The 20961-nt window shown below is 42.9% G+C and overlaps 1 protein-coding gene across 5 annotated transcripts in view; it reads left to right on the forward strand.

Moving 5' to 3' along the window:
• The window catches only part of rnf220a (ring finger protein 220a), a 135195-nt gene extending 114734 nt beyond the window's left edge, over positions 1-20461 (forward strand). For 3 of the 5 annotated variants that reach the window (XM_072440986.1, XM_072440987.1, XM_072440990.1), the window contains 11 exons: positions 548-643; positions 3486-3528; positions 4892-5016; positions 5463-5583; positions 10486-10678; positions 10756-10811; positions 10888-10999; positions 14845-14956; positions 16252-16449; positions 16816-16890; positions 18902-20461. In XM_072440986.1, the coding sequence (XP_072297087.1) occupies positions 548-643; positions 3486-3528; positions 4892-5016; positions 5463-5583; positions 10486-10678; positions 10756-10811; positions 10888-10999; positions 14845-14956; positions 16252-16449; positions 16816-16890; positions 18902-18973 (1203 nt within the window). In that variant the 3' untranslated portion in view covers positions 18974-20461. The remainder of the gene's footprint in view (positions 1-547; positions 644-3485; positions 3529-4891; positions 5017-5462; positions 5584-10485; positions 10679-10755; positions 10812-10887; positions 11000-14844; positions 14957-16251; positions 16450-16815; positions 16891-18901) is intronic. The other 2 variants (XM_072440988.1, XM_072440989.1) reach the window with 2 other exon arrangements.
• Positions 20462-20961: the final 500 nt, after the last annotated feature.

Consider the following 20961-nt stretch of genomic DNA (forward strand, 5'->3'; position numbering starts at 1 on the left):
TTCAAACCAGTGGTGGGCAATATACGTGGTCATTGACAATATGTTAAAGATGGTTCAGAAATGATTCAAAACTTCTAAAGGTTATAAGGTGATATTTCTGCACATTGGGTTTAATTTGACACTCTTCTCATTGTTTGTGTGATACTTGAACCTCAACAAATATATTTAGCACATTTCTGCAAAAAAGAGATTCCTGAAGTGTCTCAAGTCCTGGTTCCAAAACAGCATGAATGAACGACCGCAGATTTGACGACACAGAATTTAGGATCATTTTGATAACACTGCATCATACATTTGTAGGTTTAGATTCGTCCTATCCAATCCAAAGCCTCAGTGGAATACATTGAATGGTATCTGTGTTGCCTAGAGAAGATTTATTTCCCAACATGCAGCATTACTCCGGCCTTGTCCATGTTTATTGATTATGCGGCTGTCAAGTAAAGACATGCAGCTCCTATTGTACTCACACCCGGGAGGTGATAATATAACATGCTTATCTCCATTTAGAAAGCATTTTATTTCCCTCTCTCTCTCTCTGTCTCCACAGTCGATGCTGTTGTCGGTGCACATAAAGCGCGAGGGCGAGTCTCCCGTGGTCTCGCCGCTGTCCTCTGAAGACGCCCATCACTCCGACAGATACCAGGTCATTTACTCACAACCAAAGGACTTGAAATGTATAGGCTATACGTTTGTTTGGATAAGTCATAAAATCCAGTTAATCAAAGTTCAAAATAAAGAAGTAAAAACAAAGTTGAAACAAAGGAAACAAAGAAGAACATTATTCACCACAGGTTCATTTGTAACATAATATTGGTATAAATGTTGAATGAGTGTTGAATGAGACAGAATGATCCTCTGACGATCATAAAGAATACAGCATGTCTGGAAAGGTCATCTGCAATATTGCAAATTGGATTAGTTGCTATATATTTCTTCCATGTTCCTAACAACAAATACAATAGACCAATAGACCAGGGGTCTCCAAATATATTTTCCTGGGGCCCAGATTTTTTGAAGGGCTAAGGTCCGGGGGCCGGACTACAAAATGGCACCACAATTTAATGTTCTCTCTCTATAAGAGCCACAAACAACTGACCGAGGCACAATTCAACAGCAGATATCAACTTAATTTACTTTCAGAGAAGTAAAAATATAACAGTATTACAATACTTAAAACACACAGATTCATGGGAATCTTTCCTTGACCACCAGAGCTACATTTTCTATATGTTAAGCTGTAAAATTGTGTATGCTTTATTACAATTCAACACATATTCACGGAGAAATTAGCTTATGAGGGCATGAATTTAAACAGGCCTAAAGCAAAGGTGCACATGTCCCGGGACGGGACCGAGGTCCATCTTTCATAACCTGACCCATGGAACAACCCGCACATCACGTACAGCTGTCGGTCCTACCGTGGACGCGCACAGGCCTTTCAATCCAATGACGAAGCCTGGACACGTGCCATGGCGCGTTATGTTCCCCGCTAAGGAACAGACTTCCAAACACTGGGAGCACACGGTCCTTATGCATGTTACATTTACACCAAATCATCAATGAAACTGATATTTACTACAGCATCACAGTTTGTGTTTGGAGAGAGCAGTGTTTCAGATGAACCAGGGCTTTTTCAGCCACAAAGGAGTACAAAACGTTGTTTCGCAGATGCGACGCATACGTGAAAGAAATGTAGTAATATATTTTCAATTATGTGAAACTGGCTGCCGGGCGGCCCGGTGTTGGCCCGCGGGCCGCCTATTAGAGACCCAGGCAGTAGAAAGTAACTTTGTGTTGTAAGATTTGAGCTTAAAGTTATTATTTTAGGTTATGTCCTATGCACAACTACAAATTGGTATTTGTTGTATGTTCAACTCAGACTTTATGTTTGGTGAGTTTTTATTGATGATTAAAGTGCAACAGGACAATAGTGTTAACTTGACCAAATAGCAAATTCTTGAAGCATTAATCGTTTTATTCATCAAAGTTTGTTGAAGTAATTCTTGGGTCTGTGATGTATTGCCGGGTTAAGTGGGTTTTACCCCTTACACCATAAAATTAGAACTATTAAGTCCATGCATCCATTACATCCATACGTTGGAGATGACACAGCTCATAAAAGCCTCAGAGCAATAAAGTACATTTTCTCATTAAGTGAAACTGCTGAAACCACCTTATATTTTACAAATGATAAAGTCAATGGTCACTCTTTTTACCACCTTCCAAATGAAGCATAAATGCCAACATGTACTTTTTATGTATTTGCCAGTCTGTCATAGGGCTTTTTATTTTCTCATTTCTTCAAAAAAAATCTCCAAATGGGAGAATCGTATGAAGACAGATTAAAGTGGTGTAATTGATACATTTTTAGTGAATAAAGTTTCATTACATGTATATTCTCATCTTTGCAGTCTAGAGCTTACACATATTTATTCCATTTGTGTTCTCATTTATCAGGCCCTTATACAGTAGATGTATAGAATGGGAACAAAAATGTAAAAATAAATGGTGATAACTGGGTATGTTTTGTATTTCAAAAAATAAGACTGCAGACTGCAGCGAAGGCACTGCAGGTGAATAGGTGTCGTTTACTTACCTAATGTAAGATAAATTGCACCTGTTGTGGGACATATAAATCTAAACAAAGAACAGGCATAACCAAGAGGATTTTGAATGTCTTGTATTTGAGTCAACAAGATCTTACTGGAAAATAATGTGTAAAACTAATTTACTTGATTTTTTTGGGTTAAAACGTTCTAATAAATAGGCAAATAACTAATGAATCAGGCTTGGAATTGGATATCAACACATTAGTCATTTATTTAAATGTATGAGGGCAAGTGCGGCTTAAAAAAATAAAATACAAATCTAACATCTCCAGGAGTTGATTGGACGATGTTGTTGTGTCCCTGGTGAAAACCACAGACCAAACAAATCAAAAACACTGAAAGAGTTTTGCCTTAATCATTTAGTTCTGGTTTAAACTTGTGAAAGGCGATGAGATGAGCTTTTATGTCGTAGTATTATGAGCGGCACCTCCTAAAACGCGATGCTTCCCCCTAGTGGCCAAAGCGCGACACAATGCGAGGTTTTCACTCACTTCCGGCTCCCTTGGTCACGTGATCACAACAAGCCAACATGGCGTACTTTATGATTCCCGTTAGCCCGGTCGAGCGCTACTTTCAATCCTTTCCCATCCATTCATAGTTCAAATGCCGCCCGCGTTTGCGACTTTGCATTATATCTGCGGAAACATGGGCTCAGTTTGGCGCAAAGAGTTCGAGCGGCCGTGTAAAGGCGGCTGTGAATGAAAGCGACATGACATGGAGGAGGTGCAGAAGACCAGAGAAGTAGGTCCAGACGCTTGCAGAGCACAATCCAGTGTCATCTCACTACATTAAGTTATCTAGACACTTGTCAACAGGTTTTAAAGATTGCATTTCGTCCCGTGCTTATTTGCTCTCTCTTCTTTACTTGTTTTTCAGACATTTTTACGGGTTCGGGCAAACAGACAAACGAGATTGAATGGTATGTATACACACACCTATCAATCGATTACGATCATCAGTTAGTCGACTATTTGATGCAGTTTATAAGATCTACTTACTTGATTCTGTCTGTGAACTGTGGGGGACAGTAAAGGCCTTCATCCATCTGCAGTGTTTTATGCTGTCATGTTGTATTGTGTATGTTTATTATTAATGTTTTATTTATTTAGAATCAGAAAAAGGCTTATTGCCATTGTTAGTGAATAAGATTCACCAACAAGAAACTTGTGGTTGATACGGTGCAACATGAAACAACTCTATAATAGCAAAATAATGAGGTATGAATAAAAATTGGTTAACCATATAAGATTAACTTAAAGTTATACTCTGAATATATGTACACATTTAGTTTTCTTTAGTTTTTCTGAACTGAAAATAAATATGAAATGGTACATTTATGTTGTTGTTTTTTTAAGTAAAATGTTATGAAATCAATTTGTAGTGTTTACACTGGTGTTACACAAATATCTGATTATTAATGTTATTTATTAATTACAGTGTGTGCCATAGATTTCAGTGTTCTCGCTGGGCTGAGGTTGAAGGATGGTGGTGGGACAAACCGTGGGTGCGCTCGCAAAAAATACTTAAGAAATTACAACAACAAAAAAGTACTAGTACTTTAAGATCCCCCTGCGAGCGCCGTGGTGCTTTTCGCTCGCGCTGCGGCGCATGGTTATCTTAATACCTGACGGTATCTTTTGAGCATGGCAGTGCCCAGCTGAAGCATGGCTGCCCGCCATGCCAAAAACCCTCACTGGATTTACAATTTCACAGTGTATATGTATTCATATATTTATTTTCTAAAACATTTTGTGGAGTATAAAGGTCACTACCTTTTTATATAATGTATATAATTATTTTGAACAGTAATTTGTTATGTTTAGGACAAACAAACAAACAAAGTTTTCCCCTCAAGCCAATGCAGAGTGCAGGTTGTTTTTAGACCGTGGGGGGCACCATAATCCCCTTATTCAATAGTATTATTTGTTCATGAGGAAGGACTTAATTCACTCTCTTCTTTCTAGTGCACTCTTCATCGTCAGCTCCTACGTTTATTCTTGTATTTTTAATGTCCCAAGTCTGCTTATGTCATTCTATTTCTATATTTTGCCCTTTGTGATTCCACAGCCAACTAAAATTAACGTTCCTTTGTGCCATTAGCAGTTAAAAGAAATGGCAGAGAATAAAGTGCAAATGAGGGCTCTTCTGCCTGGTTAAACTAATTGTCCATGTATAAATACAGTAGAACTAGAGTGGCAGCTGAAGGGGAGAGTTGAAGGAACACATATCATCTGAAACGGGTATAAATATTCATTCTGATGGGCTGTGTTTTTGTGTGTCAGCTCGTATAGGCAAAATGAAGAGGAGGAAGCCTGAGGATGGGGGCCAGGTATGTCCGCTGTGCAGTGCCCCTTTGACTGGGAGCGAGGAGGAGATGAGTAGACATGTGGAACACTGCCTCATCCAGGTAGTACTTTCTGGGCCTGGAACCCCCGGCCAGCTCTTCAGTCCTTCCTCTTGTAGACTCTGACCAATCAGATCATCGCTTTTCTCCTTTTTCCCCTTCTCCAGACACTCAGTAGTGACTTTTTCCACCAATCTTAAACCATGCATCCACATTATATGGCAAGAATGTGAAGGGAAATTGCTACGACAACCCACAAAGCCCATATACAGTTGATTCATTTGTCTTCCTGGCTCTCGTGTTAGTTCTTAGATACTTTCCTAGCTTTCTGCACATCAAAACCACCATTACAACTAATAACCATGATGTTTTTCCTTCTCTTTCTTTCGAGTGGTAGACGATCCTAAAACACAATTGTTTAGTAACTGCATTTTTTTTCTGAAATGTATTTTCCAGTGTTACAGGTTTGTGCCTTTTTGTATTAATTGTCAAATGTGTCTCTTTCCCAGCGCGAGGGTGCGTTAGATGACGACTCCATGGATGGCGAAAACGGCAGAGGATTTGAAGAGTACGAGTGGGCGGGACAGAAAAGGATCAGAGCTACAGCTTTACTGGAAGGAGGTTTCAGAGGTACACATTTCCATGAAAGTCCATGTTTTAAGTCTTCGGTGGTTCGATTTCCTCCTCGGCCTTTGTGCTTCCGTCTCTCACTTTACTTGTTGGCCCTGGTCTGCAGTTTGTGAAAGTGTCGAGAGAGAGCTTTATGGTGCCAGTGGTCCGGTGGCAGTGTGGGGGGGGTCCGGCCGGGTCAGGCTTTGGCTCAGCCCTCCTCAACCCTCTTTGCACAGGAAAGGAAAACACATTTAGCTGGGCAATTGACCCACTGGTCATTGCTCTGTGCTTGTGTGGGTGCCCAGAAATGCAATTATAGAAGTGGATGGAGCACCGGTCACCAGGGAGCAAAGCCACGCCTGACACAGCACACTGCAGTCCTAAAGTCACTGTCAGACGCATCTTCAGCCACATCCTGCGTCCTACTGTCCACATCAACTGGTCACTACAGTAATACGTTTAGTCAGTTCTATTTGATGGAAAAGAAAGAACTTACGCTTTTGCTCTAAATAAAAAGTTTTAGCAGTGTCTGTGAGAGTTGGTGTACTTTTTAAAGTCTTTATTAATTCCATTGAAGCTTTATGAGTAAAATTGAAAGCTATGTAAATTGTCTTTGATCACTCTGTCCTCTGGCAATAGATTGTTCCTTTTAAACACGTTGTTATAAAGAGCCCTGCTGTGCTCCACCTGACTCCCCCTCCATCCCTCAGCCTGAGACAGAGCGGAGACAAGGCAGATCAATGCTGAAATCTCAGCTAAAGCTGGAGGTGGTTTTGTCACCTGTCCATACTCTTAGCGTTGTTAAACGAGCAGACACTGGACCCTTCTGCTGTGCACTAATGGGGCTCCTTGTGATGTGACTCAGATAACAGAGGTGGCCTGGAAAGACCCACATGAAACACACACTTGGGGTCTGCAGCACCACACACACCGCTCTGGGCTCTGAAGGTGGATTTGGTCATGAAAGCTCTTGGTGTTTCTCACAGATGCGCATGAATCCTTAAGGCTTTGGACGGGCAGCGAGACAGATAGATGTAGCGGGGGGGTCTCCTCAGCTGGAGAGATCCCTGTGTGAAGTGCCACCATCCGTCTCCCCCTTTGAGAGCGCACTCAAGAAAGGCACAGAACAAGCCTCTTAAGGGCTAGTGGAGAGGGGAGGGGCCCGGCAGCAAAATCGAACAGATCAGTTTATGATTCAACTCTGTCTGAGGACACTTCCCTGTGTCTCGCAGCAGCTTAGCCCGCTTCAAAGAACATAATAACACAGACACAGACTGCTTTATCTCTCAAGCAGACTGCCTATCTCTGTCTGCTCTGGCAAGTGAAACTAGATTGTCAGACAAACTTCTCGTATTCTTGGACCTTTTCAAGAATATTTCACTTGCTTAAGTTTGTCTCCTTCAGCAGATTTCCTGGACGCCATCAAAAAAAGTTTATTGTAAATGAAAAGATAGAAAAGGTTAATGAATAAATGTTGTCGAGAGCTATAGGCAGGCGGGTGGGCAAATCCATAGTCTTGATATCCAGCTGTCCTTGGAGACGGAGCAGTATAAGATGAGGATTACAGCAGGTGGAGGCGGCCCAGGGGGGATCGAGTGGAGCAGAAAGCGCAGAAATCTCTTTGTAAACACACTTCAAACATGGCCGTCTCATGCCTTTGTATCTGTGTCCCTCTCCTCATCTCGCTCGCTCCATCTGACCTGTAAATGGCACAAAGATAGTGCGGCGACCTCTGACCTTCTCCTCTTTTTTATTTTTTTGAAGTGAGCCTGATAATTGCTATGGTAACAGCGAGTCACCAAGGTCGCTCGACGGGTTGATCCGAGCTGTCGGGTGCGTTTGTGCGTTTGTACGTTTTAACGGCGTCGACTGCGGCCTCAGATCTGAACGCGCAGCTTCGCCACGCACGTGTTTACGGCATGCAGATGAGGCGCCTTCTCGAGTCAGGAAATGTTTGATAAAGAGCCAAAATGTCATTGTGTAAGTGTGCGTAGGCGTCCGTATCGATCGCTAGGTCCTACAGATTATCACGACACACAGAGAAGGGAAATCACTTAAGTTGTAAGCAAGTCAAAAACGAAAAAAATACGCGAAAATCTTGGTCAAATTGATTTAAAATATGATAAATGCTTGAATAATTCTGTAATAATTTTAAAGACTGTGCATTATGGCAGCGACGAGCGTGTGTAGAGGAGGGGGTTGCATAATGTGAGTGAAAGGCACTTGGAGTGGCTCTGACCTTTCCCTGGCCAGATTAGATTGGCCTGCCAAGACTGCTTAGAGCGACAGATAGAGGCGCCACGGCAACGCACCCGGGCCCGTGACAAACACAGTACATGTATACTGAGCTTAACGCACACTTGTTCAATGTGGATGTAGAGGTGGGAGATGGGGTCGAAAGATGGATAATTGCCGTTTTGCAGATATGTAAAGTTAGAATATCTTGTGAATCGTCTATAATTAAAACTATTAAAAATGACCCAAAAATACCTAAACCGTATGTAATGTTATATATTTCAGCACTTTTATGATTTGTTTTATGGTCCATTCATGTTTTGTGTGATACTTGAACCTCAGTCAAAACATTTACATACAGTTTAGCACATTCCTGATGCAATGTTTAAATATCATCTGAATATTGTTATCAAGATAATACAACAAAATATAATATTGAGATTTACTTTTTTGTCAATATCGCCCAGTCCTGCGTAGATGTAAATCCTGCATCACGTTATAATTTATAATCATTGGAATAAAAAAAGTATAAAACGGAGTCAAGCTGCACTGATGATGTAAACGTCCCTGAAATTCACCAAGTTTGATTCCCTGTAACAGATTTAAGTTCAGTATGTTTCCATAAGTTCTGTCCAGCTCTGGAGACCATATAAAAGTTAAAAGGTATTTTTTATTTGATCACTAAAAACCATGGGCTTGTTGTAAAAGGGTTTTGCATTTTATCACATGCTTTCTCCTAGTGTGAAAGAGAGGAAAATGAGTTTCGGAGTCAGAAGCTGGACTAGCGTGTGCTCCTCACACGGAGAAACTGTCCCATTTGTGTGGTCCAATCTAGATCAAACTGAGGATGTACTCATTTGAAACAAAAACTGGGCTCATACCAGGACCGAACCCAGAGTTGGTCCCAGTTTAGGCCACATTTTGACTTGGAACAGTTAGTTTTGCAGCAAAAAGGAGAAACACAGGTACCCAATAAAACACAATACATAACCACCAACAACAGGGAAGAGTATTTAAAATAGAACTAGCTGCAGGAATAAGAGTGTTCTTGTATCTGTTACTCCTCACTGTGGGAAACCTGAACCTAAAGTCAGAAGGAGGGAAATAGAACTCATTTTGAAGAAGATGAGCATCATTGGACAAGATGCTCAAAGCCTTCTTTTCACTCGTCTAGAGAAGAAAAGCTCAGAGAGAGATGAAGGCTGGGCGCCCAAGATATTCCTACTCACATCCAGTTTTGCTGAGTGAATTAGAAAACATTGTGCAGACGCAACACGTGACTTAAAGCAAGTTTGTGTGTGCATGTGTTAACACACCCTAAATAAAGTGCAAAATTCAAATTAATGTTGACATGAAAGGACTTGAAAAGATTACATTTACTTTATTTTATTACTTAATCTTTATTTTGTCTAATAATAATTTATCATTTTGGAGATTCCTAAGCAAAACTGAGGCATCAAATCATCAAATTTAAACATATTTTTATTAAAAGGTCTGGTTTTGGTATTGTTTTAGTAGCTAGTGTGCTGCAAAAGTGCAGTGACACAAAAAAGGATTTAAAAAAAATGGTTTTGACCATGCTCATCTCCTAAACATATGGCCCCCTCAGCATGGACTAATAATATCACAATATTAACACATACGCTTAAATTGACCTGTATTTTTAATATACATAGTTGTACCTACTCAACCTATGTAGGTAGTACATGTTAGGTTGAGTAGGCATGAAACTGTAGTAAAGCTACTGTTGAGGGAAGCTGAGGACTCAGACTCACTTGGACAGGGGGTAGATGCAGATAACTGTCAGCACTGCCCTGCTCCTCCCTGGTCCCACTCCCGCTCTCAGTCCAGTGAAGAGCTGTAGAAATTGGGATAGGTGTAAATAAGACGGCTGTCAGCCTGTGTCACCAGCCCCGACACACACTCATTCACCTTTAAGTGTCACACGCATGCACACACACAGAGGCGCGGCCCTGGTCTGGCACGGGGCTGTTGGAAAGATGCGGTTTAAGTGACAAGAAGACCGACACGCACCTTTTAAGGAGTTGGAGACACGGCCTAAGTGACAGAGGGACAGGCGGCTTCAAACAAACTCCGAGGAGACGCCTGTAAGTGACGGGGCACACAGCCGGCTAAGTGGAGCTGAAGGGAGCAGTCAGGCCGCGCTACCGGGTTTGTCTGAGCGTTCATCAGCGGGGTTTATAGAAATGCCAATCAAACACGTGCACATATAGACATGCAGTGCGTGTCGGGAGCCGGGAGAGTGATGGGTAAAACGTTGGGCTTAATCAGAAGTCTAAATTCTGTCTCGGGCCCAAAGCTTGTCTGAGCGATTGTCGAGCATTATTGGAAGAAGTATATTGTGAGAAAGTTGAAGTTGTGAATAGTAACTCTGGAGCTGTTCGCCAGACTCCCTCTCAAACCTGTTCGCGTTGCATTAAAAGTATGTTGAGATTAAAGATGTGCGATATATCGAAATTTAAAGAATATTGTGAATGGTGGGTTGATGATATGCAAAATTTCGTTTTAATAGTTCAAAAGGCAACAAAAAAGAGCTGATTTTTAAAAATAAAATTGAAAATAATGTAAACTTTGGTACATATGACATCACGTTTGCTCTGTTTTACTATTACACTTCTTTTATGACCTTTTGAAACTAAAAGTACTTCGTCTTCTCTCCCACAGGAACCGGTTTCGCCACGTGCAGTATCAAGGAGAGCGGTGCGGACAGCGACGCCGACCTGGACGTGGATGGGGACGACACCCTGGAGTACGGCAAGGCCCAGTACACAGAGGCCGACATCATCCCCTGTTCCGGTGCCGGAGAGGACCAGGGAGAAGCCCGGGAACGAGAGGCGCTACGCGGAGCTGTACTCAAGTACGAAGGCCTCGCTGGTCCGATGGGTGAAGCCGGTCCTCTTTCGTGAGACTAATGTGTCGCGTTTGTTTTTGCAGCGGCGGCGTCCCTTCTAACAGAATAACACCAGAGTTCTCTAAATGGGCCAGCGACGGTAAGGGTTTCGCACAATGATTTTAGCGGCGCACGAGTTTGGATTGAGTCTCACAGATATCTCCGTTGTGTTTTAGAAATGCCTTCGACGAGCAATGGGGAAAGCAGCAAGACGGACGCAAGCACCCCCTCTTCTTCCTCCTGCGCCTCAAACGTCCCGCGGACTTGTAAAAACAGTGAAATTGAAAAGTAGGTCGTTCGCACACGTCTCTGCAAACACAACTACAACCGCGCTCTGTTCTGTTCAGTAGTACGTTTAAAGGGCGTGGAACTCGCTTCAGCTATCCCAGTAGGGTCCATGGCAGAAGAGGGTTGAATTAGACATGCTCATGTACATTCTGAACTGAAGAAGATACTACTTGGATGAGTGGTGAAACATTTTCTGTTTTTAAAAAAATGTTTCTTCAACCTTTCTTTTGCTCTGGCCCTTTTTACATTTGAATTGTATGTTTTTGTGTGTACTTGTGCATAAGCTCAGTCAAATGTATTCAAACTTTGAACTCCAGGTTTCAAACATGAACAAAAAACAAGCTAAATTAACAAAAAAAGCCATTGTTCTCTGTCCCCATGCGTGACACCAGAAAGTTGCCAGATTCTAGTCCTTCACCTGTTTGACATAACCCTTTACAGCCTGTCCTATCCATTAGTCCTTCTCTGTGTCAAAGGCCTGCACTCGGAAATTTCCTCATTTCCATCTCCTCATCCATATTCCAGCTCGAGTAAACAATCTAACACAGAGAGAGCAGGCCCGCTGCATATGTAATAGAGGTCAGCTCATTGCAACAGAGTAGTCCTGGCGAGCGGCACAGGAGAAGAGAAGGGGGATTTGGTTGATTGGTTGCTTCTGCATGTCTGGCATATTCTCCTGTCCTTTAGCCCCGAGCACAAGCACAAGCTTGACTCAGCCAGGGTCACACGCCTCTCATCTCTCTCCATTTCTTTAAGTGTTTTTCTTTGTTCTCTTAAAGTGTTTCTTCTTTTTTTTCCCTTTTTCATTCGTCTTCAGTCTGAACAAATAAAGCTGTTCGGTGTAATCTCGGGAATATGTGATTTAACAATGGTATACATTAGGGCTGGCCAACATGTATAAAAGATTTGTTTTGATTTGATTGATTGGAACTCTATTCAAACCCCCAACCAAATATTAAGATAAGATAAGCCTTTATTTGTCCACACAATGGGGAAATTTCGGTGTTGCAACGCAAGTAGGTACAGACGTAAAAGAACTGATAACTTAAAGAAATATTGTGGATAATTGAGCGAGCACCAGGAATAGCAGCTGGCTAACAAACAAAAAAAGAAAAATGATTACTGCACTTTATGGCTAACCGTATGTTTTTATATAATGCATTAAAACAAAATGTTTTTGTTGCATAAAAATAAAGTTAAGATTTTAGTGGGCATCTTGAGCAAAGCGTGTCTTAATTTAGACCTCCATTTAAAGGTGCCCACCTCGATGGTGAATGATTGCACTGGAACAAGCCGTCAGCTGCTGGAACAATCCCCTGCCCCTCTCTTCCCCGCTCACTATAAATGCATGCATTTGTAGAGCTTGTGTGCCCCTCCGTCCCCAAATGAAAATGAGATTTGTCTCCTTTGGTTACATTGATACATTGTGTGTGTGTGGCTCCGCACATGGCAGCGTTAGTGAAATCCCTGCCTCTGATCCCAGATGGGTAATGATCTGGTCGCCTCCCGGGGCATCCTCGTTCCCCTGCTCATTCCCCTGCAAGATAAATGAGCTCATACACACACGCACACACAAATACATGTACAACAAGCACTCTTTCCCTCCAAGATAAATGGCCCTCCAATGCCGCCAATGCGAATGCTGCCAAATTTGGTGCTCCAGCTGGAACAATGCAAAGAGATTTCCATGTGGTTTCGGCAAATAATTGAATCTGTCCTCAATTTGGAAGTGATGAAGCTAGATTTGAACCCGGCCACACGTAGCGCACACACCGAGGCTGATGCTCTGGCTGCTCTGTTGTGTTGCAAATTCCTCTTATCCTCTTTCTTCTTGAAGCTCTTCAAATCCTCGTTCTGGATTTTTTTCCAGCCACTTTCTGAACTGCCTCCCCCCTGTTTTCTGGGACCCGCACACAGACCGGCGGGAGGCAGGGAAATCAATAGTGACTTAAATGTTTTATCATGGTGTGTCAGTGTAGTTAAGGCTTCGGTTAACCTGCTGCAATCATTCCTTAAAGGATTTGCAGCCTTTTCCCCAGCACATACTTTTAAGATTATCTTCCTGCGGGGCGATATTTTGCACCAAATGATAGAAAAAGACATTTTGAAATTAATTGTGTAATTACATTGTAGAAGTAAGTGTATGGCAACAGAAATGTGAGAAGACAGTAGATTAAGACACATGGCTGATAAAGACAAATGGCAGAGGTCTTCAGCTCATGTACCCACAGACCTGTGCTAATGAAATGAGAAATAGCCCCACACACAGCGCTAAATAGAAGAAGCCAGAGCCATCTATCTGTCTCTGTCAGGCTCCTGGGGCAGCTGTGGTCATTGGAAATACTAGTTTCACTTTAAATAAGTATGTTATCTTTGCTATCTTTCACACAAATGCTGATTTTAAAATGAAGCCAATACATGGAAATGATACGGTGGAAATGTTGTTTGTGCAGTAATGTTAACACTTTCCAGTGTGTCTGCGCTAAAGAGATCAAATACATCACTAAATAGTAAATAAAATCACATGTGTTCACTTTATATTCATGTTGATAAGTCCAAGAAGATCTGTTTTCACACAGACTGTTGCTGAGGGAAAATGCAGACATGCAACTTCACAAATCACATGGAGCTGCCAGCGTTTATTTACATTTTTGTAGCTTTTCGTAATGTTTTCTAATATTTAGCAGACTTTAGGGACTTCCTTCGGGGAAACTTATTGCTTCTGTAAGTAGGAACTAGAAGTATACTCCTCTGCCTTAAATTTAAAGTTTCAGCACTGTGCAGTGTAAGTGCTGTAACTTTACTTCCCAAAGGAATATTAATGCTGTTTTCTGGCTCCTGGTTTTGAGCTGTTGAGAAGAGGAACAGGGAACATTGTGTTTCGGTCTTGAACTCAAGGTTTTCCCAGCATTGTCTCTGTTGCATTTTATTGTGTTACTGTTGTTAAATTGAATCCAGAACATTTGATTTAAATGAAAAATATTGTTGGTGGGATGTTGTGGCGCAGATGTTTTAATGTTAAAAAAGAGACGCCCCAGTTTGAGGGACAGTCGTGTCTTGTCCTGTCCTGACCAGAGTCCAGCGTGCTTTATAAGCGAGCCGTCTAATCAAGCCTAAATGTTTTTTTACAAGTTCAGTGCTAATAAGACGTTTATAGGGAATGGACTGGAGGCAGAAGTCCCAACTAGCCTTTATAGACACAAAGACACTGGCGAAACAGACTATTCTCACTGAATCCTGTGCATAATGTAGTGTTCTCTGAAAGCTTCTAGTGTTGGAGAAAAAAAAGTGAATAATTATCTCATTGACGATGGATAAATCATTACAGTTTTAAAGACAGAAATCTTCTCAGGAGATGTCGCCACGTCTCGGATAAAGCCATATCCTCCATCGCAAGTGTGCCCCTCCCCTCTCGCCACTTATGGATCAATATCATAGATCACAGAGCTATCGGGCTGCAAAAGGCCCAGATCACCATAAACACGCCACACACTCAACCGAGAACAAATGGTCATGCGTCTCCCTGAGAGCGCAAATGATGAGCAGTAGCAGCGGCGTTGTGGTCGCCCTATAGACTTTATTGATTCACTTATGGCCGCTTCATATGCTGGTGCGCAGTGTTAAACGCACATTTTCTCTTATTAATCAACGACTGCTTTGATACGCATAGAAAACCAGGACAGTACAATAATAGAAGATTAAAAGTGTGGCAGTGATTGATAGATTAAACTGGACATTAACGAGAAAACTCTACTGTAAATAAAAAAAATGGTGCACAAGTTAGCCATTATTTGATTATTGCTTTCAAATACACCAACATTGATCGCTTTTTCTCTGTCGCGCAGGGTAACGGAGGAGGAATCCACAGCGACCACGATGGAGGCTCTGAAGGCCCGGATCAGAGAGCTGGAGAAGCAGATCCTCCGAGGAGACCGATACAAGTGCTTGATCTGCATGGTGAGCATCCGAAAGCCAAATGTCTCTGATCGTGTCTTTATCGTGCCACGTCTGCTCAAGAGAAAGTGCATTACATTAGTATGAAACACGTGTGAAACGAAACATGTCTGTGTGTGTTTCCTGACGCATGTCGCTCACGTCATCTTTTGAGTTTCTGTGAACGGACTGGGAGTTTTGTCGTGTGTTTTGCATGGCTTTGAAGAACGGCTTGCTTCGTGCCCAAACGTCCGTCTTGTCCATAAACTCCTCCCTTTCTGATGCCCCATTTGTGAAGGCATGCGCACGCCCAACCTTTCTCGCCCATTCGAAAGATCACATGGCAATCTGGCACACGGGAAGGTTAAACCGAAGCCCCAGTGCTCGGCGGGTGATTCTCAGTGCTTGTATTGGTGATTGATTGGACACACAGATCAATAACTTGAGCCACATGTTTAACCTTGACAACAGCAGGCGGCGTGAGGGACACGGTCAATATTCATGCACTTCGGAGGGTCCCGTCCCGCTCGACCACCCCCCCGACCCTCTGTGTTCGTGCGGCCCACTTTATGTCACGCGCCCGTCCCGTCACACTTGAAGCCTATAGACAGTGCAGCGTCGGCATCCCGGGCCCGCGCGCAAGTTAAGCGGGTAATTACCGACGGCTGCACTTCCTAAAGGTCGGCAGGCGCCCGAGGTGACACGGAGGGCAAGGCACCGCGATCGATCACTCAACTGCCCCCGCGCTCGCCGGGACGCTCGCGTCTCATCTGTCACTGTCCCTCGCGCGCGCTCCCAATCAGTGTCCACCGGCCTGTCAGCGCGTCGCCCCCCAAAAGTCGGTGGCGTCGACCCTAAACGAGCGTCATTAGTGAAGGAGGGAATTGAAATGGTTTGTGTAAAATGTTGTTTTGACCCACCTTTTTTTCAGACTGATTCGTTTGTTTTAAGTTATCTCAAGCTTGTCTTACTTTGCCCCTTTTAAGTATCTTTCTTGTCCTGGTCATCTGACGAGACCGATGTAGTGATTCTTTTCATATCGGTCGTTACCACCAATGAAGGTGACATGCAGACGATTGCCGTCACTCAAAATTGTACCAAAGTGAAGTCGCGTCCTTTTATCAGAGATGACAGTTCAATCATTTTCATTTGTTTCTCATTTCCTGTGGGCTGTTTTCTGTCTGGAGGCTTTGTCTGTCTGCGTGTCTCTGTTTACACGTCTTGTGCTGCTCAGTGGTGAATGTGAAGTGACTTGAGCGCGCCGTTATGATTAGATGCCACCTTTAGCCCGCTCTCCTCTCCCGCCCGCTCTCCTGCAGCAGAGGAAGCCTGCTGTCCAGTCAGGTGTGGAGATCAGGAGCGTAGGGGCGTGGCCAGGGCCCCGGCCGCTGACCAATGAGGTTGGAGAGAGGCCGCCTAAGTCCCTCCCCCTCGGCCTGTACTGCCTGTACAGAGGCCTTGTGATTGGTGGCTACGGCAGCGGCATAAAGAGGCTCCTCCCACAGCCTTTAAGGAGGGTAAGGCACTCCTCCCTCCTCCACCTTTCCCCTCCTCACCTCATGCCTGCTTCTTTTCCGAGAGGAAAAGAAAAGTTGACCCATCCGCGTGGGCCCAGTCATCGCTCTCCTCCTCCCCGTCTTGTCTCCCACCTGCTTGCTGCCTGCCAAATGTCTGCTTGTGGGTGTCTCACAGGACGCTCGTTCATTCGTGGCCAATGCGGCTGTACACCGTGATGCTGGCTGTGCCCAGACGTGCCTGTGTTGTCAGTGGCTTGGTTATTGTGGTTGAAATGTGGCTGTTGCGGTGCTGCTTGTTCGTATTTTGCATGAGTCTATTCAAATCGGTAAACATTTGAGGATAACTGTTCCCTTTTGCATTCGCAGGACTCCTACACGATGCCGCTCACCTCCATCCAGTGCTGGCATGTCCACTGTGAAGAGTGCTGGCTCAGGACTCTGGTACGCACCATACTCCCGCACACACGGCACACAGCCACAGCACTCTGCCGCAGGGATCCCGGTCGCTACACGCAGTTATTGCAGTCTCATTTCAAACGTGTCCGTGAGCAGCCGGGCCCGCTGGGACAAACTAAGATGGAATATTTCTCGGATGACCTGTTCAGTCCGTTCAGAGCCTAATGCAAACGCTTCCTCTTCTCAATAGGCTCGGTTGAAATTGCACCCAAAAGGCTTGTTAAAACGCTGGAATAAAGTGGTCAATGTAGCCTCCAATGAGTACCCCTCGCCCCCCGGGTTCATACACACATGCACAGCGCTACTGTTGGTTATTAGTCTAATATATTCAGTAGTGTGTAATTAGCTGGTGCTAACGCAGTTAATGGAGCACTGAAGAAATAGTGCTGCGTTGCTGCTGGGAGGATAAACGGTAGCCTAATTACAGTAGCTTTGACTGTGGGTGTTTTTCCTTTATTCTTCGTCACCTTATTGTTGTTGCATCTTATTTCCACCGTTGCAAGGTTTTTTAAGTAGCAAAGATAAACAAACACGACAAAATCCCTATTACCTTGCCATTAGCTCAGCGTGAACGTATTATAGGAACAGTTTGAGTGTGCTGTGTACCTGCATGCTTCACTCACTGGTTTAATGTATGGCGCATTAAACTCATAGCCCGGAGACAGCTATTAAAACAGTGAGCCGGGCTGATCAAAGTAAATGCCAGGCAATCTAGTTAACATGAGTCCTGCCCCTCGCCGCTTTAACGAGCGCTGCAGCAGGAGCACAGCGTGACGGGCACACACCCACACGCGCTCAACAACAGTACAAAGACGTGTGGGTAAATAAAAGTACAGACTTGATCCGAACTTTTAGGGTGAATTGTAAGCAGGAGGATTGTTTGGAGAATATAATAATGGGCTTGTTTGTTTGTCTGCATCCGTTTTGTTTGTGTAGTTATGCAGTTACACAAGTTTTTTTTCCGATTTCTTAAACCAAACTGGAACAACAAAAAGGTAAAAGGTTCTTCTGACGCAGATTTGGCAGGTTTCCTGGAAAATGGGCCTTACATTTTTTGGAGACTGACAAGACGTACTCGTGTCTGCTGACCTCTGAAGTGATTCTTCTCTCTTTGTGCTAAATATCACACTCTGGGGGAAAAAGTAGATTTACTGACATTCTACTCATGTTGAGGTTAACTGGAGAAATTCTGTAAATTCCACTCAGTCATGTCATGTTAATGTCTGGTTTCTACCACAAACCTTTAACTAACGTATTATAAACAAGGTACGGGTCCCATCTCATAATATTAAAGACATTTTTACAGTATTATTATGCTTTTTGGGGGTATTTAGTAATAAACTATAACAGACATCTATCGCACTTTAATTTTGTACATTATAAACCGCAATAGTGACCAAAAACTGCATAAGTTAGTGCATAAGTGGCAAGGGCAGTGGGCGTACATAGGAGGAAGGTGAAAACAGACATTTTCTGACCTCGGGAGCCTCGCGTGCAGGACAGTACTGGTCTACGCAAACATCCAAACACATATGGACCATCTATATACAACTCTGCATAAACCAATGACGAGGCAACACGTTATAAGATGTTTGAAAGTATCAGTGTCCTGTTGGTTAATTCGTCCAACACTCACTGAAATTTTAAATGGCCGCTCGCCTAATCAGTAACTTGGTGATTGACTAACGAGCCGGCCAACATCGCTGGGAATGTTTAAAGTCCCAAGTTGGGTTATTAATGTGTGGTGCCGGGAATTTGCTGCCAACCCTGGATGTGGTTAGGACGGCAGCCGAGACCACCCAGATCAGGCAGAATTAGCCTTTTGTTACTCATTATCACCTGACGGTTTAGTGCGGATGGCCCGCGATCAAAGCGCTCGAGCGGATGTGCAGGCTCCAATCTTTTTACAACCGCATCGCTGTATCTCCTGTTACTATACAATCATTTACGTTCTGTGTTTGAATACTCTAACGTTATTTGTCTTTTGTCTTTGCAGGGTAACAAGAAGCTTTGTCCGCAGTGCAACACCATCACCTCACCCGGAGACCTTAGGCGTGTTTATTTGTAAAAAAAAAAAAATAATAATAATAAAGATAAGCACTCCCGCGGCGCCTCCTGCCCCCCCTCCTCACTTCTCCAGCCACCATCTTGGATTTCATCGCCACTTCCTGATGCTCCTCGTTTCATTTCACACGGCCTGCGCTGGTAGCGAAAGACCCCCTCAAGACCAGAGCGCACAGACTAGTAGACATTCATATGGAGAGCTCTGCGGGGCTTAAATGTGAACAAACTCAAACAGACTTGTTGAACCACCAGGCCGTGTCGGGATTTTGTGCGTTTTAGCGAAGCGACGCCGCACCACACCAGGACCCGGACCTAAAGACTTAATCAACATTTCAGTGGTGCTGGAATGCCTTTCTGTTTATCAAGCGAGAAAAACTGCTTGAGAATATTAAAAAAAAAAAGAAAAAAATCTAAACTGAACTGAGAATAATTTCACCTGAAGAAAGGAGTTTGATGTTCATCTTCTGTCCCCCGCTCCTTCAAATCTTTTCTTTCCCTCTCATTTTGTGGTGTTCTAGTGAAGTAAAAACCAAAACGTTGCCCCTCTGAAATGCAAGCACATGTATTATAGTTCTATGTATGTTTACAATGTTGGGTGTAAATGACATAGAGTTCAAGCATACACACTTGTAAGGACGTACCATCATCAGACTTATAATCTTTAGGCCCTGTTTTTACCTGTAGGTGAATGGGTTTGGGAAGAATAATTGGGGAAAAAAATGGCTAGAAATAAAGCCTTCTGTATTTTTAAAAAAAGATTATTTGTCAAGCTTTATTTCACTGTACAGAAATTTTAAAGATGTCAGTAATCGATGGGAAACGCAGTCTACTTTTCCGCCTCTTGATCAGAAGATTTGTAACGATAATAACAGTCGCCCAAATCAAGAAAAACAACGGAACTGCTTTGTTATATCGCGCCACCATGCTTGCGTCTTATTTGGAAGAATGCTCTCAGAACCATAGTCTACACACCCTTTTGCTTTGCCCAAGGATTTTTCCATTCTTCTTCTAATACCGCTGCAAAAATCCCAAATGTTGAATCTGGAAAGGCAGCTTCTTTCTAGCTATAAAATGGATGTAATAACGACCTCCCCCCCTCCTCCAGAGCTCTACAGTGGCAGCAGCAGCCAAGGTGGTGGTGTGCTTGTGTTTGTAAAGTTGTATTCTGTGATGTCCGTATTGTTGTAAAAAATGTTGAAAAAAGACAAAAATAAAACTTCTCAAATATAAATTGAGTAGTCTCTTCACAGAACAACGTATACATATAAATAATATAGAGCTCCAGTTCTATTCGCCACTGTAATATTCACTATATCTGCTTAAAGACATAAACCGTTCCTGGGTATTTATTTAGTTTTTGTGGCGGAGTGGCCCTAAACGTGACAAATCACTCGGGAGGATTGTGTAAGCTGTTGTTCTGTAAATGTGTGAAGCTAATTCATGTCATTTGTAAACCACATTTCACATCTATTAAATGATTCTCCCAACTTTACTTTGTTACACTAATTTACACAGTGCCCTTCTCTAAAAGCAGTAGTCGCTTCTCTTCTACAGTTATCACAGAGATCAGTGCATTCTAATTCAAATGGACACGAAATCCACAGTTACTAAAGTCTGTTCTGTCAACTTTGGTTTATTTTATGGTCACTCGAGTTCAGTTCAGTCTCAAGATAATTTTTTTCCACGACTACATGTAATCATATTTGGCACTAGGTGGCGCTATCGCAACAAAAATGTCAAAGTTTTAGGCAGATGAAGGAGATGATGATTGAACCTTAAACATTATGCGTAGTTCCAATTGTACTTAAAGTGCCTCTGACAGGTTTGACGACTCATTGAACTAAGTTAAGTTTTATGTGAAATTGAACTAAAAATTACAATAAAAATATGTTTTATCACAGAATAGCTCGTTTTTAAGGTTTATGATTTAACTTCCTGTTTGTAATTGAGGACATCACACCCGGACGTTACCCAGCAAACACTGAGAAAAAC

The sequence above is a fragment of the Eucyclogobius newberryi genome, unplaced genomic scaffold (assembly GCF_026437365.1).
Source record: "Eucyclogobius newberryi isolate DKJ021-1_F unplaced genomic scaffold, fEucNew1.0.hap1 SCAF_12, whole genome shotgun sequence".
NCBI lineage: Eukaryota > Metazoa > Chordata > Actinopteri > Gobiiformes > Gobiidae > Eucyclogobius > Eucyclogobius newberryi.